Source organism: Microcebus murinus, chromosome 7 (assembly GCF_040939455.1).
Source record: "Microcebus murinus isolate Inina chromosome 7, M.murinus_Inina_mat1.0, whole genome shotgun sequence".
NCBI classification, from domain to species: domain Eukaryota; kingdom Metazoa; phylum Chordata; class Mammalia; order Primates; family Cheirogaleidae; genus Microcebus; species Microcebus murinus.
Window position 1 is genome coordinate 4,055,629 of NC_134110.1, and position 23,824 is coordinate 4,079,452.

The following is a 23,824-nucleotide window of genomic DNA, read 5'->3' on the forward strand; positions in this document are numbered from 1 at the left end:
TGGTCCCTGTCAAGGCTGAAAACGATTCCGCTTCAGCAGCTGGGAAGAAAAATATGGAGGAGAAACTTCCTAGCTTCCTAGAAGGAAGGGAAACCAGGAGTTTCCAGCAATCTCTAGCCAGTAGTAACGAGCTTCCTTCTGCAGTGGCCGATTCTACACCCTGAGCCATGCTAACGGCTCTGTCCTCAGAGGTCTCCCTCACCCACCACCAGCATCGCTGCCAAGAGCCCTCCTCCTCTCAGTCCGAGTTCCTGAGCTGTTAACATTATTTGTAAACATTGCTGAAAACATACATCTGTCCACCCATTCATTCATTCATTCACCCCTTGTCCATATCCACCCAGCCATCCACACCTACCTGTCCACCTGGTCACCATAGTGAGACTGGCTGAGGCGTCTGTCCAGCCCTTCTTCTCTGGAGACCCCCAGGCCACCCATGAGGAAGAGCTTCCAACTGTTAGACACATGTCCCTTGCCTCCCTGGCCATAGCTGATGGGTCCAGTAATGAACACCAAGGCAGCTGATCTAATCCAATTATTTGACCTAGGATTTGGGAATTAGCACCTAGAGACAGTCTACCATTGTGTCTGGAAATTTAACTTTGAAAGGGTAGGGCAGCCATGTTCTGCACAGGGACTGAGAAGCAGGCAAAGCCGGCCAACGGAGAGACAGAAAAATGAAGCTGAGCTCAGGATAGAGTAAGAAGCGAGAGACAGAGAGTCCCAGCATGCTTCCAAATACTGGCCTCGTTCCCTGCCTGGGCACTTCTATACTCCTCTTGTCAATTCCACAGAAGGCCCTCTAGCCTTATCAATGAATTCTGCTTTGTTTCTTCCACAACTTAAAAAAAATTTTTTTAGAGATGGGGTCTCACTTTGTCACCCAGGCTGGAGTGCAGTGGCAGGATCCTAGCTCACTGCAACCTTGAGCTCCTGGGCTCAAGCGATCCTCCTACCTCAGCCTCCCGAGTAGCTGGGACTACAGGCGTGCACCACCACACCCAGCTCTGCTGCATTTCTTAAGCTGACTCCAAATGATGTGCATTACTTGTCAGAAATCAAAGACTCCTAACATACACTCACTCAAATATATACATTAAGTACCTGCTGACTGCCAAGCTAGGGTTATGAGGACACAGAAGCACATAAGTCAGGGTCTCTGCTCCCAGGGAATTTCTACAGTAGAAAAGAGGAGACATGTACCCACCCGAGGTAGCCCCGCACCCGGCATCTGCCTTCCCTTCTGTCTACGGCTAACCCACACTCCTGTCCAGAGCCGCCCCTCGCCGCGCCCCCTCTCCTCTCGCCCAGTCGAGGACATTGCTCCAACAATCATTCCTGCTCTCCCTGCAGGGGAAAACTCTTCCTCTCTGCCGCAGCTTTCCCGGCAGCAATCAAGGCTGACGTGCTGCCTCCCTTTTATAAAAGAAACTTCCCTTGACCCCACATCCTCCTCTAGCTCCTGCCCTCATTTCCCTGCTCTTTCCTTTACAGAAAAATTCTTTGAAAAAGCTGTCTGCACTCGCTGTCCTCACTATCCCTTCTCCAGTCGGGCTTTTGGACCCACTTTTGGACCACTGCGTCGGAACTGCTCATCGAGGCCCCCCACAACTTGCACGCTGCCAAGTCCAGCGGCCAGTCCTGATGCCTCACCTGCCCCATCCATCAGCAGTGCTGACTCCACCTCCTGAAACCTTCACCTCACCTGCGCCTGGGACACCCCTGGCCGCTTTTGCTGGGCTGGCTCTTTCATCTGTCCTCCCGCACCCCCCGCACCTGCCCCAGGCTTGGCCTCAGAACCATTCTCCATCCTCTGTCTACACTCACAACACGCGGGACCTGCTCTTGTCTTGTGGCTTTTAAATATCCACACGCTCATGACTCATGAATTTCTATCTCCTCCTAGACCCCTCCCCGAACCCCAGCTTGTCACTGCTGCTGGCAGACCTGAAACTTCCACTGGAAGGTCTGAGAGGTCCCAAACGTACCATGCCACAAGCCAAACTCCTATTCCCCTTTCCAGCCAATTCCCGCCAGTCTCAGTAGATGGCAGCTTCATCTGGCTCAGGCCAAACCCGGGGACAATCCCGTGTTCCTCCTGTCTCACCTCCACTCCACCAGGCATCCCGGCAGCTCTCCCTTCACAAGTATCCTGAATCCAATCACCTCTTGCCATTCCCTGCCACCTGCCTGCTTCACATCCCGTCACCTCGATTTCTGTAATAACCTCCTCGCCGACCTCACTGCTCCCATCCATTCTCGGCTCAGGGGACAATGATCCTTTAACAAGAAAGTCAGACCTGGTGCTGCTTTCCTCAAAGCACCCCATAGCTCCCACATCACCCAGGCCCCGAGACTGCGCCGGCCTCACCTCCCACCACCCTCCGCCTTGCTCGCTGCGCCCCAGCCACATGTCCCTGCCGGCCACCATCACACCCCCGAGCGAGCGCCACGTCTCAATTCCCGCAGGTCTCCACTGGCATGTTCCCTACTCAGAGAGGCCTTCCCTGCCACCCCGGTCAAACAGCGACTCTCCCTCCCCGGCACTTCTTATCCCTCTCACTCTGTTTATTTTTCTTCATAGCACACACTGCTGCCTGACATCTTATACGCTAGGAGTTTGCTGGTTCATGTCCCCCCTTTCCAAGACAAATATATCCGCTCCATGACAGCAGGGACTTATCTGTGTTGTTCAGCGCTGTGTCCCCAGTTCCTAGAATAGTGTCTGGTATGGAATCAACACTCATTAAATATTTATAGATGAATAAATGAAGCCATGTGCTAAGTGCTCAGGCTTGCAGAGAAGGGAGCAGTTGCCTCTGGCTGGGGACTCGGGGAAGGCTTTGGTGGTGGTGGCTCTTGAAGCTCTCTTGAAGGATAAGCAGCATCTCATAAAGAGTGGGCTCAGTACTTCCGTCTCCTCCTCTCTCCTGGGCTCAGTACTTCCATCTCCTCCTCTCTCCTGGGCTCAGTACTTCCGTCTCCTCCTCTCCCCTGGGCTCAGTACTTCCGTCTCCTCCTCTCCCCTGGGCTCAGTACTTCCGTCTCCTCCTCTCCCCTGGGCTCAGTACTTCCGTCTCCTCCTCTCCCCTGGGCTCAGTACTTCCGTCTCCTTCTCTCCCCTGGGCGTTAATGTCACCTGCGCTTCCCCCACACGGCACCAGTCATGATGCCACCACTGACTTTTCCTTGTCTGTCTCTCCTGCTAGACTGAGGTCCCTGTGGTCCCTGCTACCTCCCCCCACCTAAGACAGCGCCTGCACACAGTAGTTACTTAACAAAACTCCGCTGGACAAGTGAGTGCCCGAGCGAGCAGGGGCACGAGCGAACGGGCAGGGGCAGGCGGGCAGTGCCTACTGACAGAGGAACCGCCACAGCAGCGCGGGAGGGAAGAAGGCAGGGGGTGCGTGGGGAACCGTGTACAGGAGCCGGGAGCAAGCGAGGCGAGGCCGCAGCTGGGTCAGCCAGGAACAAACTCTGGGCAGCCCTGACTGTAAAGCGAGCCCCATGTTTCCACTGCGAGCTAAAGCCCCTGGTTACATCACCGTGCGTGTGGCCAGGGCCAGCACAGGTGTCCTCACCATCCCGTGGGGTGATCTCATCCCTACAAGGGCCCGGCTCAGAGCCTCCCTGCCCCATGACCGGCCCAGCACAGCTGCAGCCTCCGGGGCATCTGAGTCCAGGGGAGAGGGCAGGGGAGGGGCGGGGAGGGAGATGGTGAAAGGGCCCCGAAGCCCCAGGGCTAGGGCCTCAGCCTCCATGCCACCCTCTGCCACCTCTGGTGCCTCTACACAAGGTAGGGGCCAGCCCGACAGCTTAGGCCTTCATAGCAACAATGGGCTTCGGAAGCAAATTTATTTGGGAGAACACATGGCCTTGTTTCCTGAATCATGTGAACTGTATCCTAAAACACACAGAAGCAGGAAGGGTGGAGGGGTCTGGGCGCTCTGCTCCCAGCTGCACACATGTGCATGCCCGTGTGTGTGCCCACAGGCAGGCGTGTGCACACACATTCGGCCCTGGCTGGGAGAGCCCACAGCGGTACTTGAGCCTGTGGCCTTCCCTCAGCCCCTTCACACCCTGTGACCTCTGTTTCACAGCCAGCAGGCCTGACTCAAGAACCTGGCTCCAAGACTGGCAGCCCCAACCATTCCTAGCTTGCAGACGCTCAGATTCGGAGATGAAGAATGAATGGAAATTTAGTTTCCAAAGAATTTGCAAATATAGAATTTCATTTGACCCTCAGAACAACCCTGTGCAAACAACTGCTAACATTAATGAAGACTTACTATGTGCCAGATACTGAGCTGAATACTTTTCATGTATTATCTCATTTAATCCTCACAAAAATCCTACGAGGAATATACTGTTACTAATCTCCAATTTAAGGAAGAGGAAATCCAGGCTCATGAAATTAAGGCTCCTGCCCAAAGTTATCTAGCTAGTAAGTAGAAGAGCCAGAGCTATAAAACAGCAGATGTTTTCATCCCTATTCTACGCAAAAGGAAAATGAGGCTCAGAGAAGCTAAGTATCTTACCCAGGGTCACACAGCTGGCACATGACAAAACCTCAGGTCTCCTTTTCCTTTTTCCTGTATTCCTTCTACTGGGGGATCCAGGACTAATATATGAGTTTTTGCTACCAGTAGACATTATATTAGACTTATTTCTCTTAAAAGAATTTCTTCAGAAACATGGTTCTGTCTAAAGCTTCAGTCCCTTTGTCTAACCTGCCTACTGCTGGTGCTTCCCCCTCCCATCCACACACACACACACACACACACACACACACACACACACACACACACGCACACACCTCAACACAGAACCTACAACATATGCACACACACACACACCTCAACACAGAATCTATACCATATGCACACATACACACACCCCAACACAGTATCTACAACATATGCACACACACACACACCAACACAGAATCTACAACATATGCACACACACACACCAACACAGAATCTACAACATATGCACACACACACACACCAACACAGAATCTACAACATATGCACACACACACCCCAACACAGAATCTACAACATATGCACACACATACACACACACCAACACAGAATCTACAACATATGCATACCCCAACACAGAATCTACAACATATGCACGCACACACACACCCCAACACAGAATCTACAACATATGCACACACACACACCCCAACACAGAATCTACAACATATGCACACACACACACACCCCAACACAGAATCTACAACATATGCACACACCCCAACACAGAATCTACAACATATGCACACACACACCCCAACACAGCATCTACAACATATGCACACACACACACCCCAACACAGAATCTACAACATATGCACACACTCCAACACAGAATCTACAACATATGCACACACACACCCCAACACAGAATCTACAACATATGCACACACACACACACACCCCAACACAGAATCTACAACATATACACACACACACACACCCCAACACAGAATCTACAACATATGCACACACACACACACCAACACAGAATCTATAGCTGGGTCCAGGAGGGTAGGGGAGAGAAGCCACCGTGCTGGACAGAGACGGGCCGCCTCAGGGACGATGGCAGCACTTCAGCCAGGGGCCAGACAGGAGCCAGAAGGCCCAGCCGAGGCCACTGTCTCCCCATGTGCCTGCTCTGAGTGGAAGGACCGCCAGAGCTACCCCCTTCTCCAAGCCCCAAGGGCGTCCCTCCCAGGTCAACCAGCAGGGGCGCCAGCACAGGTGGCTCTCCCCCACCTGGACTAGGTCCTGACACCAGGAAAGCATCACCTATGCCTGGCAGGTCCCTGCTGGGCTGACTCATCCCAGCCTTGTTTAGGAAATGCTACTGGCAGGGAGGGGAAGAGGAGAGGCACTTGTGGTCACTCCATCTCTACAGAGAGAGCCAGGAGCAGAAGAGCCAGTCTCAGCCAGAGATCCATCCACCACCCACCTCTCCAGACTGGGGAGACCTAATTTCTAACCCTTCCCTTCCCCCTTTCCCTTCTCCTTTAGCCTCCATTTTCCCCTTGCTAATAGGAAAAGGTTTGTTTGTGTTGTACTATGGTAATCATAGAGACCTCCTTCCTAATCTACTACGTGAAACTGGGGTAACCTGAGACTCTGGATGCATGTGAGGTTGAGGAGGGGGGAGGAAAGGGTAAGGTACAACAGTGGACCATGGCATGGATGTTAGAGATAGGAGGAACCCTGGAAATCTTACACACTCAACGGATTGCGTTTCTGATCTTAGCGTTGTGCTCCTGGGAAGCCCTTGGCCCTGGCTGGTCGTCCTGAGGTAAAAGGGTGCTCTTTTGGATTGGGCTGGAAACAGGGAAAAGCTTACTCCATACTTACACTGGGGATATTCAATAAAATACCCCAAGCTTCTATAAGCCGGACCATTGCCTGGCATCTCCACGTCGCTCTCAGAGCCCACGGCTACGAGGGACAGAACGGAAGGAGGAAAGAGAGGAGAGCCACACCGGATACCTGCACCTCTCAACTGGCCCCAGGTCCCCACGGCAGCTGCTGCTACCAGGGCGCCAAAGCTGCAGCCGAAACGAGCAGGCAACGTGGAGAGTAGAAAAGACGCCGATTTTGTCATCAGCCCAGTCAGGGTTCGCTGTGATCATCTGGCAAGTATGCACACTTTGTTTGTGCCAGCTCTAGAGAGGCACAGTGTGTCAGGTGTGCCCTGTCCTTACAGATGTCATGTTCCTGTTGGAAAGAGAGACGTGTGAACAAACTGTGACCTGGGGGATGGAAGAAGAGCTCTCCTGGAAATGCCGGATAGGCCCGCCCGGAGGGTGAGCCCCTCAAAGAAGGAATGTGCCAGGCAGGGAAGTACCCCTCTGGGTAAAAAGGCAAAATGAACACGCCAGTTGTTTTCGTGCCCTTCCCCAAAACAACTACACTAAACAGATTGTTTATCGAAACTTACATAAGGTTGGGGAGTACAGGCAAGAAGAGCAACAGAAGCAACAAAATTTAGAAGGTTGGAAAGCAGATGGACACGTGCAAACTGATTTAGCAGATGCAAGACAGCTACACCTTACACTCACGGTGGGTAAAACCGAGAACTGCCCTCTTAACACCAGAAAATCCCCACAGGGCGTAAGTGCTGACGGCCAAGCACTTCTGGAACTGGGGGCAAAGAGGAAAGAGGAAAGGTTAAAAGGTACTCAAAAAGTAGATCTCGGCCAGGCGTGGTGGCTCACGCCTGTAATCCTAGCAGTCTGGGAGGCCGAGGCCGGAGGATCGCTCAAGGTCAAGAGTTCAAGACCAGCCTGAACAAGAGTGAGATCTCATCTCTACTAAAAATAGAAGAAATTACTTGGTCAACTAAAAATATGTAGAAAAAAATTAGCCGGGGATGGTGGCGCATGCCTGTAGTCCCAGCTACTCGGGAGGCTGAGGCAGGAGGATCACTTGAGCCCAGGAGTTTGAGATTGCTGTGAGCTAGGCTGACGCCACGGCATTCTAACCCAGACAATACAGTGAAATTCTGTCTCAAAAAAAAAACAGATCTCTGGAATCCTTCACGCACTTGGTACGCCTGGGTGCCCACCCCTTCCCCTCCACAGAGGGCAAGGTTATCATTTGGAAATGTAGAGTTTGCCCTGAGGGCAAACCAGCAGAACCGAGGGCATGACTATCCTATGAAAAACAGAAAAATGTAATGGTCACATATTAAAAATAAAAGCCTCTGTGCTAAGAGCCCACCCAACCCTCTAATTTGCATAACTGCCAGGAAACCTTTTATAGGGAATCTAGTTAGCCCAAGAAGAAGGAACTGAAAAAACTTACTTGGCAGTTCCCAACAGGGACTTCCCTACAGCCAGGATCCAGGTTTTCAGGTCCCTCCTGCTTGCTCAGAACTTCCAATCACTTTTTAGTCTCCCACTCTTTTTTTCTTTTTTTAGGGATGGGGTCTCACTCTGTTGCCCAGGCTGGCATGCGGTGGCGTCATCATAGCTCCCTACAGCCCTGAACCTCTGGGCTCAAGTGATCCCCCTGCGTCAGCCTCCTGAACAGCTGGGACTAGAGGTGCGCACCATTGTGCCCAGCTAGTCTCCCACTCTTAATCATTACCTGACAACCAAAGATTCCTAGATATCTGAGCCCGTAATAGAAGATGAAGGACAAAATAAAATTAAACAGAAAAAAGCAAGTAGGAAGAAACACTATGCAGAGAAAAGGAAACTTTAAAACTATGATTAATAGTCCCAGAGAGCTAAGAGAAGAAAAGAGGATGCTACAGAAAAGGATTTAAAAAAAAAAAACTCTTAGAAATTAAAAATTCAATAGAAGAGCTTTCAGATAAAACTGAGGAAATCGCCTGGAAAAGTAGAGCAAAAAGACAGATAAATGAAAGGAGAAGAAAGGATAAGAAAATGAGGGAACAGGCCGGGCATGGTGGCTCACCCCTGTAATCCTAGCACTCTGGGAGGGCGAGGTGAGAGGATTGCTCAAGGTCAGGAGTTCCAAACCAGCCTGAGCAAGAGTGAAACCTCGTCTCTACTAAAAATAGAAAGAAATTAATTGGCCAACTAAAAATATATAGAAAATTAGCTGGGCAATGTGGCACATGCCTATAGTCCCCGCTACTTGGGAGGCTGAAGCAGAAGGATTGCTTGAGCCCTGGAGTTTGAGGTTGCTGTGAGCTAGGCTGATGCCACAGCACTCTAACCCGGGTGAGACTCTGTCTCAAAAAAAAAAAAAAGGAAATGAGGGAACAAGTCCCAGGGAACAGATGTCCAAACAGGAGTTCATAAATTGAGAACAAAGAAGACAGGAGCATAAAATCAACATCAAAATAGTCCCAAATTTCCCAGAACTAAAGGCTCTCAGTTTCCAACTGAAAGCATTTAAGCACGTCCCAGGATGAAGAGACCCATATCAAAATACGTCATTCTGAAATATCAGAACACTCTTACAAGCTTCCAGGAGAAAAACTGGTCACATGCAAAGAATTAGGATCAAACTGTCTTCCCACTATAAACAGCAACATTGGAAGCAAAAAGACAGAGGAGTAGTATCTTTAAAATTCCTAGGGAGGGGCTGGGGAAAAAAAATAAAAAATAAAAATAAATAAATAAAATTCCTAGGGAAAATGATTTTCAACTTAAAATTCTATACCCAGACAAGCTCTCCATCAAAAGATATTTTCAGACACAAGCAGTCCAACATTTACTTCTTGTGTACTCTTTCTAGAAAGCTACCAAGGCCTCGAGTGGTGGTTCACACCTGTAATCCTAGCACTTTGGGAGGTTGAGGCGGGAGGATCACTTGAGGCCAGGAGTTTGAGATCATCCTGAGCAAAAATGAGACCCCCTTCTCTACAAAAAAATAGAAAAATTAGCCAGGTGTGGTGGCACACGCCTATAGCCCCAGCTACTTGGAGGCTGAGGCAGGAGGATTGCTTGAGCCCAGGAGTTTGAGGTTGCTGTGAGCTATGATGACACCACTGCACTCTAGCCTGGGTGACAAAATGAGACAAGACAAGACAAGACAAGACAAGACAAGACGGACGGAAGGAAGGAAGGAAGGAAGGAAGGAAGGAAGGAAGAAAGGAAGGAAGGAAGGAAAAGAAAAGGAGGGAGGGAGGGAGGGAAGGAGGAAGGGAGGAAAGAAGAAATTAAGAAAGGAAAGAAAAGAAAAGCAACCAAAACACAAATGTAGATTAAAGAAAGAAAAGAATATAGAATACAAAAAGCAGAAAATCCACCATAGCAAAGAGGTAAAGGGAATCTACAGGATGACAGTGAAGGAGATCCTAGGGTGACAACTGTGCGCCACACAGAGAAAAACTAAGCCACACTAGAGCAGAGTGACTCAAAGGGGAGAGCCGTCCCGGGCTGGCTCACAGTGCCCTTTGCTACTGCACCATCTTTGGGACCTGAGGACACTACTGGAGGCAGAACTTCAATAAAGCCAGGAAATAAACCAAGAAAGATCCAGAAAGCTGGATCAAACCCAGGAGAAAGGCAAAGGGAAGACCCAGGATAACAGCTGTGTATCGGGCCTACGAGGTTACCAGTTCGGATAAAAGAAGAAATGGAGAGCTCCCAGAGGGGTGTCTCCCAGGGAAGAAACAGATTACTGTTGGCCTTGACCATGTGGAACACTGCATTGGGAGGCTATTAGAAGGCATAAGAAAAATTAGCAATAGAAACTATAAAACCAAATAGATTAAAAACTAAGGAAAGTACTAACCTTAGGAAAAACAGAAAAAAATAAATAAATCATAGTACACTATAATATTCGGTTGTGAATAATTTCACACAGGCATAATAAGATAAATGGTAAATGTTGATACCAGCAAAAATCATGATATAACTATAATGAGAAGGTAAGTTTAGGGAAACAGAGAAAATGATGGTGTAAAAGAGCTGATTCCTTATCTACCATAATAGGAAGATATAATAACGGTGAACATCTAAACGTGAATACTCAGAAATATTCACATGTTACTCAGCACGATGAAAATGTAGACCGGCCAGAAGGGACAGCTAACAGCTGAGAACAGCTGCTTCTGGGAAGACCAATTGGGAGGCGTGAACTGCCGTGTTTTGATATACGCCTTTTAGCAGCATTTCAAGTCTTAAACTGTGCACCTATATTAGTCTGGCAGGATAAAATGTGATTTTCTTTAAAAAGAAGGGGCAAGGGACTTTTAAACAGAGAAATCGCATCTGCAAGATCCTGAAGTAGTGAAAGGACTGGGCTTCCCTAGGAAGCTCTCAGGGCCACAGACACGCGGGAGACACGGGCACAGGCCACAACCACGGACGCTGCAGAGAGAGAGGCGATGTCTCCTCCTCCCCAGTTTTGTGGACGCTGGCAAGTCATCTAGCCTCTTCCAGTTTCCTCCTCTGTAAAATCCGACTAAAAATAGCACTTACTTCACAGGTTTTGCAAGACTCCAACAACAATGGGAACAGACAGCTTGCGAAACGCATCAAGCAGTACAAAGATAAGGGATGCAGGCCTGTCTCTGGGCCCTTGGAGCAGAGTGATCTCAGCCTGCAGCTCAGAGGGCTCTCGGTAAGGGTGAGACCTGCCCATGGGAACCCCATCCCAGAGAGGCCATTTCTTGGCTGGGGAAGACAAATCCCCCAGAATCGGGGAATGTGGCAGCTGGAAACCACCTTGATTTAGAAAAGACAGGCGCTCAGAGGGCGCCTGGACCTGGCACCGTTGAACTGGTGTCTGCACAGCTGGGAGGGGTAAGGTGCCCTTTGGTGGGTCCTGCAGGCCCTGAGGTAGGTCAGGCTAGTGCAAGGGGGACTGGGCTGGGTGGTCTAGGGGAGGGATGGTACCTGGAGCAGCTTCCTGGCACTGCCACCTTCTCCTCCCTCCCCTTCCAAGGAGTATCACTCTTGCCAGTCTGTTGCTTCAAATTCCACCACGGAGCTCAGTGCAATGCAAATAATACCAGTCTTAACGTCTATAATACCAGTCTTAACTTACCTGGCATTTACTGCGTGCCAGGTACTATTCCAAATGCTTTGCAGGTATTAATTCACTCAGCCTCTCACAACCCTACATGAGTGTGCTATTATTATCCCCACTTTACAGATGAGGCAGCTGGGAGGTCAAGTCACCTGCTCAGTATAATAACTGGAAAGGGAACGATACAGGATTGCAAGCCAGGCATCCTGCCTCCAGGGTCTGCAATCACTGCGTGTCGCTGCCTCTCTGCCACTGAGCCTCAAACTGCTCAACTGTAAAATGGGGACATTGGGGGAGGTGGCCTCAAAGATCTCCCTCAATTGAGCTAAGATTAGGTAGTCATGTCTGTAGCATGAGGGTGAGGAAATGTCACTGAGGACAGGTTTGGAAGGAGGACAGCAGGGCCCCAGCTCCAGAGGGGGAGGGGCCAGGCACAACAGCCCAGGCAGGGAGGATAAGCTCCAGGGAAGGCTGAGAAAGCAAACGTCAGCTTGCAGCTTTACACGCACAGCCCACCGCCCCGCCACACCTGTCCCCATGGCCTCTGCGGACCCTGCTCTGCGCAGAGGCCCTGGGACAGGGCCCTGCACAGCCTCATTACCTGTGACGATGCAGGTGAACCTGACGTCGCTGTCCTCGGACACAGCCCGGGACTTGAGCGTGGTCTCGAACAGCGGCTGGGTCTCCTCCGTGAGCTGAGCGATGATGGAGCAGAAGGTGCTCCTGGGAAAGGCAAGGAGCTGTTCAGAGCCGCCCTCCCACCCATCCCACAGCCTGGGCCCAGGGCCGCCTAAGCCTTACCAGGCCTGTCCCTCCTCCTGCGGCCAGAGCTCCAGCCCCTGGGCAGGTCTGTCTTCAAGGCAGCCTGTGCCTCTTGCAGGGTTAGGGGCAGGGATGGCACCAAAGGACCGTATGGACTCCTGACCCAGTCCCCTTACGATGGGCAGGCTGCTGACCATGGGCCATGCTCCCGAGCATGCCAGACTGCCAGCCCAGGTGTCCCCACCCTGTCCTCACTGGAGGGGGGGGGCCTTGCTTCACCCTCCTTTCATCTCCAGGGAAGCTGGTGCATGGGGGCGACACACTGGACAGGTCAAGCTCAGAGATGGAGCCCCAGCACAGCAGAGCCTCCGTTCATGCCAAAGAGGGAAAAGCCAGCCAACCCGCAAGGACTCAGCGCTCCTAAGAGCTTGGGAGCCTTTCCTAGAGCTTGTGCTCAGAAGTAAGCGCCTCCATTTGTGAGCACAGACTCATGGTGGACCAAGAAAAAGCTGGCCAATGCCAGGGGTCTAGGCCCAAACGTGGACTCTAATTGCTAGGGGAATCAGAACAGAGAGACCCAAAAGAATTCTGATCCCAACAGGGCTGTGGAACAGCGCTGGAAAGCCGGCTGTGGCTCCCCTGCTCCAGCCCTGGCTACCACGTACCATAGTGAAAACACGGGTGGCAGCTCCTGGACCAACCACGGGACGGCCGAACCACAAACAGACCCACCCCTGCAAAAGCCAGAACTTTTAGTTCCCGGTGACAGTCCGTCTCCCAGATTTCAGGAGCGTCTGTGGGCTTACAGACTCCAGCCCAAACTCACCACCAACGCTCGGGGCTCACAGTCTTCTCCTTCCTGGGCCCAGGAAGCAAACCTCAGTGCCAACCCCTTCCACGGGCCAGCACAGATGCAGTGCGTCCCCAGGGGCGAAGCGCCACCACAGAGCCACGCAGTGCGGGGCAGGAGCCGCGCCCTCCTCCCCTCCCAGGCACACAGCCTCCTGTGTGGAGCAGCAGGGAGGACTGTGAGGGGTCAAGTGGGCAGAAGCAGGAGGAACCGTGATGACAAAGACTCGTCATTCAAAGGTGCCTTCCCTGTGCCACACAGGCAGGGGCGGTCAGCCAAGGGCAATGGCTGTCGCCCATGACCTCTCCAGCGGCCACGGGAGCGTCTGCAGGAGCACAAGCAAACAGGGCCCGGGACCCTGCACACCAAAGTGGGGAGGGGGCTCCGCATTCACTGCCTCTGTCCGTGCAAACCAGGCTAGACCTGAGTGTGAGGGAGCCGCTGCGTCCCAGGAGGAGCGTCCGGAGTCAAGTCTAAGAATTCTGGACGGATGGGGGCCAGCCATGGTCTCTCCACAGGGGTGCAGATGCCGGGGCATCCAGGTGGGTGGCAGGAGCCCTCCCCCAACAAAGACTGCCCAAAACAAGCATCCCAACCCCTCACACACCTGAGCATTTGAGCTGGGCCTGCAGCTATCCATATTCTATACTCTTCCTATAATGCTCTCTCACCTAGAACTCATCTATTCAAGAAGCTGTTTCTTTTTCTTTCCTTTCCTTCCTTTTTCTCTTGAGACAGGATCTTGCTCTGCAGCCTAGGCTAGAATGCAGTGGCATCATGGCTCACTGCAACTTCCAACTCCTGGACTCAAGCGATCCTCCTGCCTCAGCCTCCTGAGTAGCTGGGACTACAGGTGCACACCACGTGCATCCAGCTAATTTTTCTATTTTTTGTAGAGATGGGGGTCTCGCTCTTTCTCAGGCTGGTGTCAAATCCTTTCCCTCTTAAGCCACTTAGAAATAGAGGGTCTCCAGGACCTAAGCTATCAACTGCCTCAACACTCAGAAAATACAATATCTGAAAAAATTTCCTGCTACTATCACACTAACAGCAATTTTTGACTTTGGGAAATACCAAATTTAAACCAGCAGTTGCTAGAGACTAATGGTCCAAATGTAATCATAGTTTCTATGATTCTGTAACTAATTCAAAACATCTCTAATTATGTCCTCCCTACATAATTTGAATCCTACCTCATCCATGAACATAAGCCTAGATCTGATATTCAGCTTAGGCTTTACGTATGAAGCTTCTTGGGCAAGTCTAAGAAAACCATTTCTGGCCGGGCGCGGTGGCTCACGCCTGTAATCCTAGCACTTTGGGAGGCCAAGGCGGGCGGATTGCTCAAGGTCAGGAGTTCGAAACCAGCCTGAGCGAGACCCTGTCTCTACCAAAAATAGAAAGAAATTAATTGACCAACTAAAAATACATATACAAAAAATTAGCCGGGCATGGTGGCGCATGCCTGTAGTCCCAGCTACTCGGGAGGCTGAGGCAGGAGGATCGCTGAGCCCAGGAGATTGAGGTTGCTGTGAGCCAGGCTGACGCCACAGCACTCACTCTAGCCTGGGCAACAAGTGAGACTCTGTCTCAAAAAAAAAAAAGAAAAAGAAAACCATTTCAGTTACTGGATAAGAGAGAAAACAAGGAAACTATGCTTCAAGAAAATCTGCAGAAACAAGTGCTCATGCTAGATATTCAATAATAAATAGTTATTTTATTTCACTACTCTTTTTGAATGGAAAAGAACACTTTTCAAACTTTCCACACTAGGTCCATATCTATATCTATATATTTTGAAGCAGGGTCTCACTCTGTCACCCAGGTTGGAGTGAAGTGAGTGGCATGATCATAGCTCACTGCAGCCTCAAACTCCTGGGCTCAAGCGATCCTTCTGCCTTAGCCTCCCGAGCAGCTGGGACTATAGATATATGCCACCCACAACTGGCTTTTTTTTTTTTTAACTTTACTTTACTTTTTTAACTTTTTTACTCTATAAAGAGATGTAAGCTATGTTGCCTAGGCTGGTCTCAAACTCCTGACCTCAAGCATTCTTCACACCTCGGCTTCCCAAAGTGCTAGGATTATAGGCGTGAGCTAACATAAGCTATATTATAAAAAATGTTTATGTTGGAAAACCACAAGTAACCGTTGAAAGCCATAGCTGGATGAAAGCCCGCTCTCTAGGTGCGTTTGCGGGGATGGGGAGAGTCACTTATACACAGTCATGCCGACTGAATGTTGCACAGCTTCTCATTGCCATGAACTTTCTGTCCCAATCCCCCAAACCACACGGATGTCGGACAGGCACTGAGTGGGCTGCGTCCAGTCCCCTAGAAAATCAGGAAGTCCACATATCTGGAATGATCTTGACACCTCCGAGTCCTCTCAACTCTATGACTTCATAAGGATATGACAGACTAATCCTGGGTCTCTAAAGAACATCAGCATCGTGAGGTTTTGATGTTCGAAGGGACCTAACCTTGCCCTTAGGTTAGGTTTGCTTTGTCCTCTCTCTTTCAGCACTTGCACACTCCACTCTGGATTAGTCGTGATATCCTCTCTGCCACTGTGAGCCACACAGCACAAAGGCTCCTCAGTGGTCATCCCCAACGAGGACCACATACGTGGTAAGTGATAATCGCGTCTGTAGACACGATTAGCTCTTCGGACACCAGTTGGCTATTCAGAAATCTTTCTCTCCGTAGAGAAACTGTAGCCAACTCTCCCCAAATCTATCAGAGCCTGGGATGAGGCCCAAGTGGTGGGAAGTAGCCAGGAAATGTTCCCGCTTCGATCATAACAGTCAGTTCACCCAGGGCTAGAGAGCTGTCCCCAGCTCAGGAGGCAAGAGGACAGTCATTCAACCTGCAAACCTGGACTGTGAGCCTGCCTGGGCCTTGCCCCAGCCCGGCAGCAGATTCAGAGATTAAGCCAACACAGGAATACAATAACATGGGATTCTACGGGCTCCCAGAGTCCAGTCTGCAGGGATGGAGAGAAACCAAAGGAAAAGAAAATTCAGAGAGAGAGGAGGGAAAAGGAGAACTTAATTAAGGGACTGTAGAAAAAAATTTAAAAGGCAGTTGCCATGGTTAGAAGAAGATAGACAATAAAGTATCACACCTAGATACGTGGGTACAAAAAACATGAACACCTAGGATGGGGAAGAGGTGCATCATGTGCCTGGTGACTTCCTGTTCTGTTCTCACGGTGCCCCTCCCAGGGGCACAGAGATGTCATAACAGGCATCTCAGGAACCCCTGCCCACATTTCTATTCCTGAGTCCCTGTGCCCCTCTCAAGTGGCCCATGCAAGCATCCACTCTGGCCCCTGTGAGAACCACGCCCACGTGAGTCCCCTCTCCCACCCTCCCCACCCCATGCAGCCTGGTTAGTGCACAAGCAGTCACTCAGTGGCCCCTCGATGCCCAGACCCAAGAAAAAAGCAGTCAGAGAAATGTAGTGCAATATGCATTTACCTTCCAGAGCTGGGGTGAGACAACCGGTTGCTTGATAAGCTAAGCAAAAACAGCAAATGGAATCATTAGGCCAAAAAAGCAAGGAGGGGAGGAGGCGAAATCAACAGTCGCAAACTATTAATCGGCCGCCATCTGGGGCCCAGAGGCCTTTCTATTAAAAGGGACCAGCTGTCTCAGTTGGCCTGCTCCGGTTAGCAAGTGGCCTCACCACCGGACACCAGTGTATCTGAAACCAAGAGCTCATTAAAGGCAGCAGAGAACAGGACAATGGTTAGGCAGGAGGGAGGCCCTTTGGGGCTATGCTTTGAAAAAGGTGTGTCTCGGGCACTTGGGTCACTGCCCCCAAGAGAGAGGCTTACAGCTACCTGGCATGTTTCCCCACCCTGCAGCACACCAGCCTGGGGGCAGCTCCTGCTTCGACCCTTGGCCCCTTGGTAGAAAAGAGCCCCATTCCTGGAAGTCCCCTGACAGGCTGGGAAGGAGACAGGTGGCTTGGAGAACACCCTCCATTAATATGTTAAAGTACAAACCAGCTGGGAGAGTGAAGAGAAAAACAAAGCAGTTAATTTAGCAGGAGCTGGGAGGCACCCAGGTCCATCAGACCAGCCCAAGGCCCATCCTGCCTGGAGGCCCTGACTGTCCCCCCACCATCTGGGCAGCTAGGAACGGACACTAACCAGGGACTGTGTAGACCACTGAGAGGCGGGGACCCACACAGGGCTGCCCCTTAGTGAGCTCCCGCCCACTTGGTCTGAGCCCACTCTTACCTTCCCCTCCACCTTTCCTAACACAAATCTCTCCAGTGGGCTCCAGATCCCAGCTCACCCACACTCCCTCCCTGCAGCTGTCCCTGTCGTGACAAAAGCTCTCCCTCCTTTGTCCGCAGCCCAGCCTGCTCCATGGCACTTGTGGTCTATATCTCCAATCACAAGAAAGCTCTACTACTATCCCATCTCTTTATAACTACAAAAACAAACTCATCCTCTTCCCCCAAACCTGGCTTCCCTCTTCCCCAGTGCTCCTGGCTTGTGAATGTCACTGGTGTTCTCTCAAATTCCTAAGCCCAAAACCATCTTGTATTCCTGCCCCTCCTCTGTCCCCCAAACCCAGCCAGTCAACAATTCTTGGGCCCTTCTTTCTCCCTTTCTCAATACTCCTGCTGTTGTGCCCTGACCTAGACCCTCCTGGCTCCATATCTGGTGACATCTCAACCCCCTTCTCTTTAGCCCCATGTATCACACCACTTCTCTGGACAAAATGCTACCATCCCCCACTGTAGGTTACACTGAGCCTCCCTCCTTGGTCAGGCATGTACTAATCTATTCACACCCCACTGCAACTGTGGTTCTCTCTACTTCCCAACACCCAGGTGCCACTGCAGCCAGTCCTGTCCCTAACTGGCACGGACAAGTCCATTCCTGGCCTCTGAGCCTTCACTTTTATCCTCCCTGTTTGGAAAGACCTCCCTCCTTCCTTCTGCTCAACTAAGTCCCGTGCACTGAGCCTTCACACCCAGCACTTTTGTAGCTTCTGCGGCTCCCAGCACAATGCTGGGCATACGCTGGGTATTCAGCTGCTGTTCTATAGAAGGAAGAGAGAGAGAAGAGAGGAAGAAGGAGGAGGAGGAGGAAGAAGAGGAAGGAGGGGCTGGAGAGGGGAAGGGGGGGAGAGGAAGCAAGGGAGTGGGAGGAGAAATGCATTTTTCAAGCAAGAAAGGTCCTGCCTGCAGAGGGAGCTGCCACTCCAGAAAAGATGGAAAGAACGGCTCAAGAGTGCAGCTGCCTTTGCTCAGAGCTTTAAAAATCCTCTGGAGTCTGCGTGGGCAGAACCTCCCATGGTTCCAAGGCACTGGCCAACTCCATCCTTTCCTGACCATAAGTTTCCTTTGTCTCTCTCCTTAGAATTGAGAGAGTTCTTCTCCTCTGGGTCTGGACTTCTTCCCTGGGAAGAAGAGGGGGAAAGTTAGCTTTCTCATTCCGAGAGGCAGATGACAGGTTCCACAGGACCCGGCTGCAGGGACTGAGCTGGGGTAGCTGGCCCTCCCCAGCTCTCTCTGGAGCTGTCTGGGAAGCTCTGCTCCCTGGACCCACTGTCCTGCTTTCTCTAGGCCTCGCCCTTCCGTGGTTGGTCCGGCCAGGGCGGCCCTGAGCCAGTGTAAGCACCTGGTCTTCAGGAGGCGAAGCCCTGCCTGTGCCGGGCAGACTGGCCACAGCCAGGCTCAGGGCTCTCACCCAGGCAGAGGGCTCCCCACTTATTGCCTCCAACAGTGTCAAAATCACAGGCACCAAATGTGGGGGCAGAAAGGCTTCAAAGTGTTCTCCATGCCACCTTCATCTTACAAAATGGGAATTCAGGGCCCAGGAAGGAAAGGTCTCCTCAAATGGGAGCAAAGTCGGCCTGGGGGAAACCGGGACTGGCTGCGCAAGCTGGATGCCTCCATTCTTCCTGGCTTTCATCCGCTCTGGGATGTAAAAGGCCCTGGGAAAGTCCTGTTCTGATACCTCAGTTTCCCTGAAAGCCCTAAACAACCTGACTGACCCAAGCAGAACAGCAGAGGTTATTTCAAAACCGTGTGTAGCAACCTCATAGGTTCTGCTGCTCCTCTGAGCCCAGCTAGACCAGGGCCTCCAAAAAATAAATGAGAGGACAGGGCCTTCTGGAACTTCTGAGTATCCCGCAGAAGCTAATTGGTAATAAATGATTCCACCCAACTGTGGTCCCTTGACCTACTCCAGCCTCCCCACACACCCCCTGCTACAGGGTAAGGCCCTAGACGATGGGTGGCCTAGGAGGCTTGGCCTACAGCTTGGTGGGACTGTCTGTGTGTTGGGCTCTGACCCCAGTGGGCACTGGAAATATCCTTCAGCTGACACTTGACTGGACCCCCCCAAAGCTGTGGGGCAGGTGGAGGTCAGGTATGTGTGGGGAGATGGGTTCTGGCCCCAGGACCAAGGCTTCTGTGCCCCGTCACCAGCCCGGCTGGCCATCAGCTCCCGGGGCAGCCACCCTCACAGGCACCATGAGGAGATGCCTCAGGAGCTCCAGGACAGCGTTACGCAAAGGCAGTCCTCGAAAACGTCGCGGTGAAGAGTGAGTGGAGACAGAACTTGCCTCCCGCCAGGACTCTGGGACAGTCAGGGCTCGGCTGGCAAAGCTCTCAAGGGACTCTTTCTCCTTGTGTGTTGGGCCCCTCCCCAGCCTGGCGGGCAGTCAGGCCTTGCTATAGAACTGCTTCCCCACCCTCCACCCCCCAGTGCAGCCCCGTTCACACCCTCCCCACTCTGGCCAAAGGTTTCTCCAGAGGCCAGAGAAAGCTGGCTCCCCTCGTCCCTCAGAACCTGTGGGGGAGGGGGGTCTGTGGCCAGCTGGCCAGGGCAGTGAGAAACTCTGCAGGGGCAACACACAGCCCAAAATCCAAGGCCAGAAAACTCTCTCTCCCACTGTCCCTGTCCTGCCCCCTCCAAATACTTGACGAAAAGAAACTCCCTTTGAGAGAGCATTCCCATTTAGGTCCAAGGACACTTAAGCCAGCCACTTCTGCCCCACCTCTAGCTCTCAGGCTGGCACACTGCTCTGTGCCCGTGAGGTGTGTAATTAATATCTACCTACAACTGCTGGGCTAGGCCGAGGCCTTCTCCCTAACAGCCCAGATCCCCTGCCTTCCCCGTTCCGCCTGGTTCCCAAGCCACCCTTCCCTCCCTTCCTCCACTGCTGTGGTGTCCAAGAAGGATCCGCTTCCACCTCTTCTGTTTGTCCCACCGGTAGTGGCAGAGGCCAAACACAGGAGGCAGAGGCCAGACAAGTCACTGCCACAAGCGTGAGACAAATGTGAGTCTCCTACAAGGGAGTCGACCTCACTGCGAGAGTAGATGGAACACACGTCCGAATTTCATTCCGGTTTATCTGTGGAGCCAGGACTTGGGAGGTGGAAGGGGCATTCTTTCCTGGCAGCCAGGGGCCTTGTTGTGTCTGACTCAGTCACTAACACCAGTCAGTCCTCAGCCCTGCCCCAGACATGTGACACCATTTGACGAGTTTTATGCAGAAACTGGTTCCGGTTACATTTGAACTTTTCCGACTCCAAGGTCAACAGGACTCAGCCAATCCATGAGGAAGTGCCCGGAACTTTTCCTCAATGTCCTTGATACCTGTTTTTGTGCTGTTTCAGGAACAGGGAATAGGTCTCTAGACGGCGTCTCAGAGGAGTGGCTGTTTTCGCCATAAACTTAACAAGCCACGTTCTCGGACTACGAAACAACCACTATCCCACAGCTAAAGCGTCACATTTCCCATTGGGGAAAATAGGCTCCAGAGGTGGAGGGAAACTGAGCTGCCCAGAGGGGCAGGAAGGGTCTGTCTCCATGGCAGTGCACCTGCGGCATGTGTCCTGTGTGTGTCGTGTGGTGGTGTACCTCTGAGGAGTGCCTGTGGCTTCTATTGTCCCTGTCTGGGCAGCTAGCTCCTGAAACAAAGCATCCACACCTCTTTAACTCTCAGAAGACCAGGAAGGGCCCATCACGTCCCCGCCTCCCTTGGCACTTCGCTCCCGCACTGGGCAGGGCAATAGGCTCCCTCCGAGCTGCAAGTCCTCAAATCCCCGACATCCCCCAGAGGGGGCCAACAAGCACCTCATCCCACCCCTTCGCCTCCGCGCCCCGCAAAGACCCTGGGGATGACCAACGTCCTGGACCCAGAGCAGGGCCTACTTCCACAGGTTTATTTCTTCCTGGTGAATCTCCCCGACTCAGGGCAGCCCCGCTTGCGCCCCTGCCTATCTCTCTACCCCCACCCAAGTGCTCTCCCTCCCTTCCTGCCAGGGAGGAATTTCAGCCACTCTGGCTGTCCTTATCGCCTGCTGACTGTGGAATCCAGTTAAATGTGGAGTCTGGGAGTAGCGGAGTGCTGGGCAGGGGAGGTAAGGGAAGCCTTCAGGCCCTGGCGAGATCACCCCAAAGCGGGGCCTTTCTCCTCCCTTGAGCCTGCACTGCCAGAGGCCTGAGGCCCACAGGCCAGCAGGGCCCCGAGGGCCGTTGCAGCCTGGCCGTGGCCTCAGGCCTTGGGCCTTCGGACTGAGAGCTCGGGGCCCTGGGCTCAGCCTAGGCCAACAGAGGCCAAGCCGCCCTCGGCCGGCGGGGACCAGAGGGCCCTTGGAGGGCCTGCGCGCCCGCCCGGCCCCTGGGGCGCACTCACCTGGTCTCGGGGCGCACGCTGAGCAGGTAGCTGCGGCTGGCGGGGCTGGGGATCCACACGGGCCCGTCGTCCTCGCCGTCGCCCCCAGCCCCGGACCGTCCGCCCGAGCCCCAGCCCCGGCTGGGGGCCCTCCGCGACCCCATGGCGCCGCCGCCCGCCCGGCCTCCAGCCCCTGCCCGCGGCCGCCGCTCCCGCCCGCGCCTGACGCGCGCCCCTATTTATAGCCCGCGGCGGCCGTCGTCACCTGCTGCTGTCCCTTCCCTGGGACAGGCGCTCCGAGGCACCGCGGGGGCGGGGAGGGGGCCTCACTGCGGTCCGCGCCCCGGGGCTGCCCGGCTCCTCGTCCAGCCCCGGCCGCCGGCGGCGTGGCCGTCGCTGCGCCCCGTCGGGCGGGGAGTCCCCGCGACGCCGGCTTCCCGCCAGGCCCTTCCCGCCGCGGGCCGTCCGCTCCGCGTGCGGAGGACACGCTCCGCCGCCCTCCCGGAGCGGGTCGCCAGGCGGGGAGGCCGCGGAGTGGCGAGGCGCCAGCCGCTCGGGAGCCACAGAGCCGGCGCCTCCCCAGGGGCTGTCGGTCCAGGGCTGGGCCAAAGCCACCCACCTCCAGCAGTGACCCCCTCCCTGGAGGCCGGAGCTCCTCGGCATGCGCACCTGGTGTCGCTTCCACACCTCCCAGTATCCAGCGTAGATGAGGGGTTCAGTTAACACGTCTAGATTAGTGGAACCTCCTTCCTCACCCCTTCAGCCTCTGTTTCCCAGCATCAGAGGGGGAAATGGGCTGAGTCCCAATGCCCAGAAAAATAATTAAATCGTTCTACAGTTTCCAAGAGCAAGGTGCTAAGCACTACCTAAACCTGGTTCTAAACATTGCAAGTGACCACAATCTTTTTTTTTTTCTTTTTTTTGAGACAGAGTCTCACTTTGTTGCACAGGCTAGAGTGAGTGCCGTGGCGTCAGCCTAGCTCACAGCAACCTCAAACTCCTGGGCTCAAGCAATCCTCCTGCCTCAGCCTCCCAAGTAGCTGGGACTACAGGTATGTGCTAGCATGCCTGGCTAATTTTTTCCTATATTTATTAGTTGGCCAATTAATTTATTTCTATTTATAGTAGAGACTTAGTCTCGCTCTTGCTCAGGCTGGTTTCGAACTCCTGACCTCGAGCAATCCGCCCGCCTCAGCCTCCCAGAGTGCTAGGATTACAGGCATGAGCCACCGCGCCGGCCTCCACAATCTTTTTTTCCTTCCTTCCTTCCTTCCTTCTTCCCTCCCCTCCCCTTCCCTTCCCTTCCTTCCCTGAGAGCATCCAGGGAGTGCCAGAGCTAGAGGGCTATCACTGTTAGGAAGTGAAAGCAAAGGAGTGCAACCCTCTGTTCCCAGAGTGGCGCCCCATCCCGCTCCTGGAAATGGCTTTCCCCCACGCTGTGGGGTTCCCACCGCGGCCACGTTGCTGCTATATGACCCCACCCCTGGCCTCAGTTGCCCGGCGTCTCACTCAAGCCAGGCCATTCACGGTGCCTTATCTCCCTGACCACAGAGCCAGGCTGTACCAATTAAAGTTCTTCACCAGACTTTTCGAACTCGAAACTGGTAAAGAAAAGCAGGCGCTCTGTGGTGGAGATCCGCGAGTTGTGGGGCCCCAGCTTGCAGCACAGCAGCCACGTTTCCGGAAGCTGACACAGAGAAGCAGAAGCACAGGGCACCGAGTCCGGGTGGCTTTCCTCGTTGCAGGTGTTCCTGAGGTCCTGCTCTGTCCCTGGCCCCCCTGCACGGTCGGGTAGTTCAAACTTGCCTTGGAATCTGCGTGCCAAAAAAGTTCTCCCTTTGCTCAAGCTACTTCAAACTGGGCTTCTGTGAGTGGAATTTAAGTATCCTGACCAATACGAAAGCGTTTTCTCCTAGTGATCCCAAATCTGTGTCCTGACACATGCCCCCGTTCATTCTTGTTCTTGGCGCTCTGGAGGTGCATCTACTAAAATCTCTTCAGTCATCTACAGAGTCATCCTTCAAATATTTGAAAACCCGCCTGAAGTTTTGGTTCATCTGTTTAAGTCTTGCG

General features: G+C 52.9%; 1 protein-coding gene across 1 annotated transcript in view; it reads right to left on the reverse strand.

Annotated features, from left to right (window-relative positions):
• The window catches only part of ALPK3 (alpha kinase 3), a 53,632-nt gene extending 31,717 nt beyond the window's left edge, over positions 1-21,915 (reverse strand). The window contains exons 1-3 of the mRNA XM_020289116.2: positions 21,773-21,915; positions 16,583-16,621; positions 12,091-12,212 (exon numbers count right to left, since the gene is read on the reverse strand). Coding sequence (XP_020144705.2) covers positions 12,091-12,212; positions 16,583-16,621; positions 21,773-21,915 — 304 coding nt within the window. The remainder of the gene's footprint in view (positions 1-12,090; positions 12,213-16,582; positions 16,622-21,772) is intronic.
• Between the last annotated feature and the right edge of the window lie 1,909 nt (positions 21,916-23,824).